We start from the raw sequence: 12,059 nt of genomic DNA, 5'->3' as shown, positions 1-12,059 counted from the left end.
GAGATTGACGTGGAACTGCTTGCTATCTATGGATGTCACGTCCTCGACTATGCTGTTGGTGACGAAGTCAAACCTTAGGTTCTGATACAGTTTTGATAGAACAGTTACGCAGAGAAAACGTAGTTAGTATTACTGCCATGAACGGGCCTATGAATGACCGTTAGTAAAGTAGCGTTCGGATTTTCTTACAACTGGAAGTGCTTTCTTGCATCCGCCGCCACAGCTCTCCCGCTGCCAAGCAATTTCTCCTTGTCCGTCGAAGGCCCCACCACCGGATACCGTTAATCGGTCCAGGTATCTCAATGTAACCCAGCTATTCTTGCGGTGCTGGCTAGCTTTTGCTGGCGCCACCAACGTTCCTTCCACTTGAAGATGCATGGCACCCTTGCAAGGGCCTAGCAAATCCACCACGCCTAATGAGTACTTCCCTTTTGGTATCACGACTTTGCCGGAACCCGCTGCTCCACAAGCCCCCTTCCACGCACTCAGTAAAGCCTAAAAACGAAAACGGCAATGAAAGACCTGACAGCAATAATCTAGGAAATACCGTCGCGATATCGAGAACCGAGTTTACTTTCATACCTTAGTGATATCCGACCCCTCCTTCGCACCATATTTTGTGACATCAAAGGTATTGGGCTGAGCTCCGCTGGTAAAGGCGAACAGTAACACCAAATATGCTGCGCACACATGTACCTTGGAACCCATATCTCTCTTTTCAAGGCGCTTCCTCTCCTTCGATATCTACAGCCTATATTGATTTCTAAATGTTTGTGCATTTCTCCTCCTCTGTAAGGCCTTTTATATTTCAGGCGGCTCGTTTAATTTACTCAAGGTTTATTACAGGCTGTAGCATTTTCATACATCCCGTTTTCTGTTTTTCCTTTTTGTTTTGCGTTAAATGTTTTGAGCTTAAAAAAAAAAAGGCCTACGTACGCTAACCTGCAACTAAAAACTACAACTTCCGCATTTCTCTCTAACATATTCTTTTATATTGGAACCCTGTATAACTTATGCAACAACCTCTTCGTTCTCCCACAATATTCTGGACGTATTGGACGCGAAACGAGCCCGGAGACCGCACCCGCAATTCATTTCCTCACGCGTGCATGTAGGACAAAATTTTGACAAGTACAGTGCAACATGAAAAGAGGAAAACAGAAAAAGAAAAAAAGAACTAACAGGCCGTTATTCCGTCTTTTCTCCTTTGGTACCTGAAGGCGCATCGTATTATTTTACGTGTACTTGATTTTAGCGTCGAAAATATGCTCAGCTTCGATTTTAATTATTTATTTATAATGGAACGCAAATATAAAAAAGAAAAAAAAAAGAAAAGGAAAAGAAAGAAAGAAATTCACAATAATAATCTCCGAACATCTTAATATGAGACTTCATCTCTTCACAACGGGATATATGTATATATATATTTCTCCTTTTTCCCGAAACAAATAAATACTTCTTGAATAAATGAATAAAGAATTGAAAAAAGAATCAGCACAGTTACATAGCCGATCACGGATAAATGGTTTATTAGGAAAATAAATTATGCTAGAAAAGCGAAAGGATAAATATTTAGAACAACCTGATATATATTTTTGAACAGCATTATTTTAATTGAAAAGGAAAATGAATTTTGAATTATAATGCTAAGCCCATGACTACAGGAAAATAAATTCCATTATATCAAATTTATTAATTTCAAATTATAGCGTTTCAATTAAAAAGTATCATCTTGAACTTTGATATAGTTGAATTTTAACACCGCAACATAATTTACAGCGCGTTTTAATTTTGAATTTTGACACTATTAAATTACTAAGTTCATTCAATAATATATCTTTTATTATTTCATCTTGCATTCCAAGTTTTATATGTTGATTAACTTTTCAAATAGAAATAGAGGACTTAAAGAAGTATTTATATAGTATTTAATATCAATTGATTTTCTTTTAATATATCTTTTAATATCAATTGATATATTCAGTAATTGGTGAGCTTTTATATTTGTTTAAGTAAAATGAAGCACATTGTTTAATAGGTAAATTTTTTAAATTGATTTTCTATTTTGGATAGAGCTAAATTGAAATCATATCTGACTATGTTCATTTAAATTTAAAAAGTGTAATGATAGTCTTGTAAAATTACTATACTGTGCGTCAGACAAATGAGAAACATTCTCCGTTTAAATTAAGAATCAACAAGTGAGTGCATTAACATCCTCTCGGAATCAACTTTCCTATAATCTTAGGCTTAACATTTGTACAAATAGATTTTGCAGGACCCTTAGATCCGGTGTACTGGAGGTTAACGTTAGAAAGTTCAACGTTCTTGCATGGTACGCTGCTGCTGCATGTCAATTGAACGGCTGTGGGCGTTCTTGACGATCCTCGAATATTCTTGAAGATGACGTCGCTTATTTTAACTTTTGATGGCATCTGCAAAAAGTCGCAATATTTTAGCATAATTGTAACACACCCATATATATAAATTCTCCTTCTTGTTGTGAAAAAATAAAAATTGAAAAGTTACCTTGCGATTGCATTCGTTATGCGGGCAGTACATTTGATCTATAATGATGGGATTGCTGACGTTTTGCATGACGATATCCTCGAACTGGATATTCGACACACTGCCACCATGCAATGCGGGCCAAGTCTTAATTCTCACGCCATTGTCGGTGTCGTATATTGTGCAATTCTTCACATAAATTCCAGACACAGGTTCTTCCTTCTCGTACTTTCCTAAACTTCCAATACTAATGCCATGCCCGTGTCCGCACCTTACGTTTGTGATTCGTACTTGCCTGCTCCCCCGGCCAATGGAGATGCAATCATCACCGGTCATAATGTTTGAATCAATAATGTTGATCTCCTCCGACCGTCCAATGTGAATTCCATCCGTGTTGGGACTATGCCCCGGCGCTTTCACCGAAAATCGCTGGAAGGTAAGGTTTTTGCTGCCGAGGAGATTGACGTGGAACTGCTTGCTATCTATGGATGTCACGTCCTCGACTATGCTGTTGGTGACGAAGTCAAACCTTAGGTTCTGATACAGTTTTGATAGAACAGTTACGCAGAGAAAACGTAGTTAGTATTACTGCCATGAACGGGCCTATGAATGACCGTTAGTAAAGTAGCGTTCGGATTTTCTTACAACTGGAAGTGCTTTCTTGCATCCGCCGCCACAGCTCTCCCGCTGCCAAGCAATTTCTCCTTGTCCGTCGAAGGCCCCACCACCGGATACCGTTAATCGGTCCAGGTATCTCAATGTAACCCAGCTATTCTTGCGGTGCTGGCTAGCTTTTGCTGGCGCCACCAACGTTCCTTCCACTTGAAGATGCATGGCACCCTTGCAAGGGCCTAGCAAATCCACCACGCCTAATGAGTACTTCCCTTTTGGTATCACGACTTTGCCGGAACCCGCTGCTCCACAAGCCCCCTTCCACGCACTCAGTAAAGCCTAAAAACGAAAACGGCAATGAAAGACCTGACAGCAATAATCTAGGAAATACCGTCGCGATATCGAGAACCGAGTTTACTTTCATACCTTAGTGATATCCGACCCCTCCTTCGCACCATATTTTGTGACATCAAAGGTATTGGGCTGAGCTCCGCTGGTAAAGGCGAACAGTAACACCAAATATGCTGCGCACACATGTACCTTGGAACCCATATCTCTCTTTTCAAGGCGCTTCCTCTCCTTCGATATCTACAGCCTATATTGATTTCTAAATGTTTGTGCATTTCTCCTCCTCTGTAAGGCCTTTTATATTTCAGGCGGCTCGTTTAATTTACTCAAGGTTTATTACAGGCTGTAGCATTTTCATACATCCCGTTTTCTGTTTTTCCTTTTTGTTTTGCGTTAAATGTTTTGAGCTTAAAAAAAAAAAGGCCTACGTACGCTAACCTGCAACTAAAAACTACAACTTCCGCATTTCTCTCTAACATATTCTTTTATATTGGAACCCTGTATAACTTATGCAACAACCTCTTCGTTCTCCCACAATATTCTGGACGTATTGGACGCGAAACGAGCCCGGAGACCGCACCCGCAATTCATTTCCTCACGCGTGCATGTAGGACAAAATTTTGACAAGTACAGTGCAACATGAAAAGAGGAAAACAGAAAAAGAAAAAAAGAACTAACAGGCCGTTATTCCGTCTTTTCTCCTTTGGTACCTGAAGGCGCATCGTATTATTTTACGTGTACTTGATTTTAGCGTCGAAAATATGCTCAGCTTCGATTTTAATTATTTATTTATAATGGAACGCAAATATAAAAAAGAAAAAAAAAAGAAAAGGAAAAGAAAGAAAGAAATTCACAATAATAATCTCCGAACATCTTAATATGAGACTTCATCTCTTCACAACGGGATATATGTATATATATATTTCTCCTTTTTCCCGAAACAAATAAATACTTCTTGAATAAATGAATAAAGAATTGAAAAAAGAATCAGCACAGTTACATAGCCGATCACGGATAAATGGTTTATTAGGAAAATAAATTATGCTAGAAAAGCGAAAGGATAAATATTTAGAACAACCTGATATATATTTTTGAACAGCATTATTTTAATTGAAAAGGAAAATGAATTTTGAATTATAATGCTAAGCCCATGACTACAGGAAAATAAATTCCATTATATCAAATTTATTAATTTCAAATTATAGCGTTTCAATTAAAAAGTATCATCTTGAACTTTGATATAGTTGAATTTTAACACCGCAACATAATTTACAGCGCGTTTTAATTTTGAATTTTGACACTATTAAATTACTAAGTTCATTCAATAATATATCTTTTATTATTTCATCTTGCATTCCAAGTTTTATATGTTGATTAACTTTTCAAATAGAAATAGAGGACTTAAAGAAGTATTTATATAGTATTTAATATCAATTGATTTTCTTTTAATATATCTTTTAATATCAATTGATATATTCAGTAATTGGTGAGCTTTTATATTTGTTTAAGTAAAATGAAGCACATTGTTTAATAGGTAAATTTTTTAAATTGATTTTCTATTTTGGATAGAGCTAAATTGAAATCATATCTGACTATGTTCATTTAAATTTAAAAAGTGTAATGATAGTCTTGTAAAATTACTATACTGTGCGTCAGACAAATGAGAAACATTCTCCGTTTAAATTAAGAATCAACAAGTGAGTGCATTAACATCCTCTCGGAATCAACTTTCCTATAATCTTAGGCTTAACATTTGTACAAATAGATTTTGCAGGACCCTTAGATCCGGTTGTACTGGAGGTTAACGTTAGAAAGTTCAACGTTCTTGCATGGTACGCTGCATGCTGCATGTCCATTGAAAGGCTTGGGGGCGTTTCTTCGTGACGATCCTCGAATATTCTTGAAGATGACGTCGCTACCCTATTTTAACTTTTGATGCATCTGCAAAAAGTCGACAATTATTTTAGCATAATTGTAAACACACCCATATATATAAATTCTCCTTCTTGTTGTGAAAAAATAAAAATTGAAAAGTTACCTTGCGATTGCATTCGTTATGCGGGCAGAATATCAATTTGATCTATCATCGATATGAATGGATTCGCACACTGCCACCAGCATCGGCCAAGTCTTTCTCCGCATGCGTTCGATATGTCATCTCACGATACCAGACAAGCCCCGACTTTCCTACTTCCAAAAATGGACCCATAACGCACCGGCGCTAGGATTCAGGTCGGCTTAAGGCCGCCAGAACCCGTAGCAAGCCTGCTATACTCTCTGTGTACCTGTAAACCTCATACATGATCATACATTTTCAGTGAAAATAAAACTCTTTTCTGAACCAAGGCTTAACCTGTGCATGCACTATCTCTGTACTCTGTACTCATGTACTTACTTGTACTCTGTATCCCTGACTAGAGCTTGCTCTAGATGGGTAACTCATACCTGTTAAGCCTGGTTTTCACATACAGGAAAACATATATACATATACAGATCATGTACAACACATACATCACTAGGTCAAGCAATCACTATTACATTTCTTTCCTAGTACATGTCCACACTAAGCTATTACAGATCTCTTTACTCTTCCTGTACTCTGCTGAACTGTCCCTGTACACTGTACACTGAACCTGCAAAACTGGGGTTAAGGGAGTGGGATGAGCTCTATAGCCCAGTGAGTAGAACAGTAAAATAGCCCAGTAAAATATGATCTCATGAAATGCATCATATCACAGACAAGCCACATCAAGAGTAAACCTGTCACCACATAGTCCCAGTAACTCTGTGCCAGGGCGTAGAAGCGAGCACCTGGTCTTCCTGTCATATATGTATATGTGTATATAACACCTGTGAACTTACCATTGCCAGGGCGTAGTCAAAGGCTCCTGGACTTTGCTATATACCTGCCAGGGCGTAGTCAAAGGCTCCTGGTCTTTGCTATACGTGCCAGGGCGTAGTCAAAGGCTCCTGGTCTTCCTGTCTGTGACTATTGGATCATTCAGCATTTACTCACATCATCAAATAACAATGCAATGCAACACATTCGTGAATACTAATGCAATCAACCTATGGCATAAACATGATGCATGAGATATGCTAAAGCAGTTTGTGATTCACTTAAAAGTCATAAGTTTAGTTCCACTCACCTCTGGCTCTGGACTGACTGACTCTGCAGGTTCCGAATCTCTGGAGCAGTATTCACTGCTGCTCTCTCTGGTTCCTCTGGTCTGTACCTATACAGATGGACTCAAATGAGGGACCAAACTAACTTATCAATACTTCTATTAAACTCCCCAAGAATCCCCTGAAACTCACTTAACTAGCCATGCAAAGCATGCAAAAGAAAAGCTGGACAGAACACTTTCGGCGGCAGGTTCGGCGGCCGAATGTCCTCTCCAGAGACGAAACTCAAGCACCTTCGGCGGCCGAATCTCTATGTTCGGCGGCCGAACCCTTTCGGGGGCAAGTTTCGGAGGCCACAAGGCACTCCAGAGACAAAAGTCTCTACCCTTCGGCGGCACCTTCGGCGGCCGAATCCCCCAAACAGAGCCGAACATGCACAACTCGCGGGGGCAAGCTATGGCAGCCTAAGTCACCATGCAAGAGGTTCGGCGGCCGAATGAACTTTCGGCTGCCGAACCTGAGTTCCTCCAGAACTCAGTTTCAACGACAAACCATCTCCTTCTTTCCTTCAACTTCTCAAACCATGCAAACTTCACCTCCTCAACATACATATACTCATGTATATGATCACAGGGGTCCAAGACTAGCTAATAACCCCAAACAACAAAACAAACATAACATATACACATGTATACATGCATAACTCATCAAAACTATCAGTAAGAACCTAAACATGCATCTCCTTCCACAAATCCCCCTAAAACCTTCAGAAAACATATTCAAGAACATCACTTACCTCCTGTCGTAAGAAGCTACACACTCTAAACAAGGGAAAACGGATCACCTCCTCTCACACTCTCAAACTCTCTCAAACTCACGTTTGTTTCTCTCAACTCTCAATACCTTTGCAAGCACCTCAAACTGCTGTGAGAACAACCAAAAACATGTACAGATGAGTCATAAGAGACGTGGTCATTCCATGGCAAGAATCTGAGGCCAACACGTGTCAACACAAACATGACTCAGCTGGCTGGCCAACTCATCGTCGGCTGCCCAATCGCATGTAACACCATGCAACATTCGGGGGCCGAACTTCCCTTCGGAAGCCAAACACTTTCGGCGGCCGAACTTACTTTCGGCGGCCGAACTTGGCTCAACTGCCTTAGGTCATTTCAACTCAAAACTCACTTCCCTTAACCTTCAAACATTGAAACACATCATAATACCTAGTAAAACATAAATCCTACCCTTTTGAGAATTCCGACACCCCGGATTCCACCAGACAACAGGAATTCCGGTGCCGGATTCTAGCCGGGTATTACATTCTCCCCTCCTTAAGAACATTCGTCCTCGGATGTTCCTAAAACACAAAACAAAACACAAGGAGGAAACTAACCTCAAAACAAATAGGGATACTGCTGGAGCATCGACTCTCGCGTCTCCCAGGTGCACTCTTCTAGATGATGGTGGTTCCATAAAACTTTCACCATCGGAATCTCCTTGTTCCTTAGCTGTCTGATCTGCGTGTCCAGAATTCGCACTGGCTGCTCTATATAGGTGAGATCCGTATGAATCTCCACCTCAGGCTCATTTAGAACCTGATTCGGATCTGACACAAACTGTCGTAGCATAGAAACATGAAATACCGGGTGAATCCTCTCCATAGAAGCAGGTAAATCCAGCTTATACGACACATTTCCGATCCTCTGCAATACCTCAAAGGGTCCAATGTACCGTGGAGCTAATTTACCCTTCTTCCCAAAACGAACCACTCCTTTCATTGGAGACACTTTCAGCAATACCCAATTACCCTCTTGAAATTCTAACTGTTTTCTGCGCACATCTGCATAACTTTTCTGTCTACTTTGAGCTGTTCTAATTCTCTCTCTGATCATGGGCACCATTCTACTGGTAATGTCTACTAATTCTGGCCCTGCAAGAGCCTTCTCTCCTACCTCTTCCCAGCAAACAGGGGATCTGCATTTCCTCCCATATAAAGCTTCATAAGGAGCCATCCCAATGCTAGCATGATGACTGTTATTGTAGGCAAACTCCACCAAAGGTAGATGCTGCCTCCAAGAACCGCCAAAGTCTAACACACATAATCGAAGCATATCCTCTATGGTCTGGATGGTCCTTTCTGACTGTCCATCAGTCTGTGGGTGGAAAGCAGTACTAAAATCTAATCTCGTGCCCATCGCACTTTGCAGACTCCGCCAAAAGCGAGAAGTAAACTGAGGTCCTCTGTCTGAAACTATAGACACTGGAACTCCATGTAACCTCACTATCTCATCCAGATAGACCTGTGCCAACTTATCCACAGAATAGTTACTCCGTACTGGAAGAAAATGAGCAGATTTCGTGAGTCTGTCCACAATCACCCATATCGAGTCTATCCTGTTGGACGCTACTGGTAAACCCACTACAAAATCCATGGCTATGTTCTCCCATTTCCACTCTGGAATCGGTAATGGGTTAAGCATTCCTGCTGGTTTCTGATGCTCTAATTTCACCCGCTGACAAACCTCACAGGCTGTCACGAACTGCGCCACTTCTTTCTTCATGGCTGGCCACCAATAGACCCTTTTTAGATCTTGATACATCTTGGTGGCTCCTGGGTGAACACTATACCTCGCATTATGAGCTTCCCTCATAATGTCTTCCTTCACACTGCCCCTATCTGGTACACAAAGTCGACTCCCATAGCGAAGGATCCCTTTGCTGTCAAATCTGAACTCTGGACTATTGCCTGACTGAACAGTCCTGGCAATTTTCATCAACTCAGGGTCCTCATGCTGTCTCTGAGCTATCTGCTCCAGAAACACAGGTGTCACTCTCATCTGTGCTATCAACGCACCTGTACCAGATAACTCTAACTGTAATCCCTCGTCAAAGAGCTTATAAAGCTCTCTCACAACTGGTCTCCGCTCTGCTGCTATCTGAGATAAACTGCCTAGTGACTTCCGGCTTAGGGCGTCTGCGACAACATTCGCCTTACCCGGGTGATACTGGATCTTACAATCATAATCACTGAGCAATTCGACCCACCTTCTCTGCCTCAAATTTAGCTCTCTCTGACTTAAGATGTACTGTAAACTCTTGTGATCGGTGAAGATCTCGCATTTAACTCCGTAGAGGTAATGCCGCCACATCTTAAGTGCAAAGATAACTGCTGCCATCTCTAGGTCATGGGTAGGGTAATTTAACTCGTGCTTCTTCAACTGTCTAGAAGCATAAGCTATTACTCTATCACTCTGCATCAATACACAACCCAATCCCACTCGAGATGCATCACAGAACACTGTGAAGTCCTCATTACTCACAGGCAGAGCTAACACTGGTGCTGTTGTCAATCTCCTCTTGAGCTCCTCAAAGCTCTCTTCACACTGGTCTGACCAGATAAACTTCTGGTTCTTTTGCGTCAATTTGGTCATAGGAGCTGCTATCTTTGAGAAGTTCTGAACGAACCTCCTGTAGTAACCTGCCAGTCCCAGAAAGCTTTTAATCTCAGTCACTGTCGTGGGTCTGGGCCAGTTAGCTACAGCCTCTATCTTCTTGGGGTCTACCTCAATACCCTCTGCTGATACTACATGTCCCAAGAAGGAAATGCTCCTCAACCAAAACTCACACTTCGAGAACTTAGCATATAAACCATGCTCTCTCAGTGTCTGCAAAACAATCCTCAGATGCTGGGCATGCTCCTCTGCATCTCTGGAATACACTAAGATATCATCGATAAACACAATGACAAAGTGATCCAGAAACTCACTGAATACCCTGTTCATGAGATCCATAAATGCTGCAGGGGCGTTAGTCAACCCGAACGGCATCACTAAGAACTCATAATGCCCATATCTGGTCCGGAAAGCTGTCTTAGGCACATCTGCCTCTCTGACTCTCAACTGATGATACCCAGATCTCAGATCTATTTTCGAGAAACAACCTGCTCCAGCTAGCTGGTCAAATAGATCATCAATCCGAGGTAAGGGATACCTATTCTTGATAGTGACCTTGTTCAACTGTCTATAGTCGATACAAAGTCTAAGGGATCCATCCTTCTTTCTGACAAAGAGCACTGGAGCACCCCAAGGTGAGGTACTAGGGCGGATGAAACCCTTATCTACCAAGTCCTGCAACTGTGCTTTCAACTCTGTTAACTCAGCTGGCGCCATCCTGTAGGGAGGAATAGAGATAGGTCTAGTACCTGGCAGTAATTCAATTTCAAACCCTATCTCCCTATCAGGTGGTAGTCCTGGCAAATCGTCTGGGAACACATCGAGAAACTCTCGGACTACTGGTACTGTGGCTGGTTCCCTAACCTGACTGTCTAGCTCTCTCACATGAGCTAGAAACCCCTGACAACCCCTCCTAAGCAAAACGACGAGCCTGAAGGGCTGAAATCATACCTCTGGGTGTACCTCTCCTGTCTCCTCTGAAGACACACTCTGACCCATCCTGGTCTCTGAGACTCACTAGCTTCTCTCGACAGTCCAACGTAGCACTATATGCAGATAGCCAATCCATCCCTAGAATGACATCAAAATCTGTCAAGTCTAGAACCACAAGGTCAGCTGGAAGGCATCTACCCTCTATAAACACTGGACTGAAACGACAGACTGACACTGCCACTGATGGGTCACATCTAGGTCCACTGACCCAGAGAGGATACTCTAACTCAGAACTGATCAAACCCAATCGCTCTATGGCTCTCGAAGCAATAAAGGAATGAGAAGCACCGGGGTCCATCAAAGCATACACATCTGAACACCCAATGATGAGATTACCTGACACCACTGTGTTCGACGTGTTAGCCTCCTCCTGTGTCACTGTGAAAATCCGTGCTGGGGCTACCGGATTTCCACCTCGGGAACCTGCTGCTGAAGTAGAGGCTACCCCTCTCCCTCTACCTCTGCCACTAGTCTGAGGCATGACTGGAGCTACTGGCCGTACAACTGGCTGTACCACACTGCCTGAACTCATCTGCTGGGATGGTGCAAAAGTCATCTGCGGACAATCCCGAGCAATATGCCCTTCCTGTCCACATCGAAAACAAGCTGTAGATCCCAACCGACAAACTCCTCCATGTGGTTTTCCGCATCGTCTGCAGACTGGAGCTGTGCCAGAGCTTGAGCCACTACCTATTCCCAGACCTGACTTGACTTTATTCCAGAACCCTTTCCTTGTTCCTCTCGCTCTATCCCATCTTTTACTGCTTGACTGTGGGGGCTTTAGAACCCGAAGCCTGTGCCTTGACTGTTTCTGAATCTTGGCACTAGCTTCCATTTTCCTGGCTGCGTCTACTATCGAGTGAAAACTCTCCTTCTCAGCTGGAAGGATCAAAGAAGAATACCTGGGATGAAGTCTCATAGTATATCTCCTTGCTTTCTTCTGATCAGTATCATAGGCTTGACCCACGTACTGAAGCAGATCCAGGAACTTATCTGTAAATTCATCAACACTCATCT

General features: G+C 42.0%; 1 protein-coding gene across 1 annotated transcript; it reads right to left on the bottom strand.

Moving 5' to 3' along the window:
• Positions 1 to 1,759: 1,759 nt before the first annotated feature.
• On the bottom strand, positions 1,760 to 3,672 carry LOC122722213 (polygalacturonase-like). Its single transcript, XM_043952396.1, has 3 exons — positions 3,547 to 3,672; positions 3,154 to 3,459; positions 1,760 to 3,087 (listed from the first exon to the last, which is right to left on the bottom strand). Exons 1-3 carry the CDS (start codon positions 3,670 to 3,672, stop codon positions 2,419 to 2,421), a joined length of 1,101 nt encoding a protein of 366 aa, XP_043808331.1. The 3' UTR covers positions 1,760 to 2,418.
• Between the last annotated feature and the right edge of the window lie 8,387 nt (positions 3,673 to 12,059).

The sequence above is a fragment of the Manihot esculenta genome, chromosome 17 (genome assembly GCF_001659605.2).
Source record: "Manihot esculenta cultivar AM560-2 chromosome 17, M.esculenta_v8, whole genome shotgun sequence".
Lineage (NCBI taxonomy): Eukaryota > Viridiplantae > Streptophyta > Magnoliopsida > Malpighiales > Euphorbiaceae > Manihot > Manihot esculenta.
This window is presented reverse-complemented; position numbering and strand designations above follow the sequence as displayed.

What these genes read in the sequence shown, in the direction of transcription:
- LOC122722213 (XM_043952396.1), bottom strand. Translation starts at nt 3,672, where the DNA reads ATGGGTTCCAAGGTACATGTGTGCGCAGCATATTTGGTGTTACTGTTC. An exon ending in AGGGGTCGGATATCACTAAG is followed by an intron (nt 3,460 to 3,546) that starts GTATGAAAGTAA and finishes TTTCGTTTTTAG; the next exon opens with GCTTTACTGAGTGCGTGGAA. An exon ending in GCAAGAAAGCACTTCCAGTT is followed by an intron (nt 3,088 to 3,153) that starts GTAAGAAAATCC and finishes CAGTAATACTAA; the next exon opens with CTACGTTTTCTCTGCGTAAC.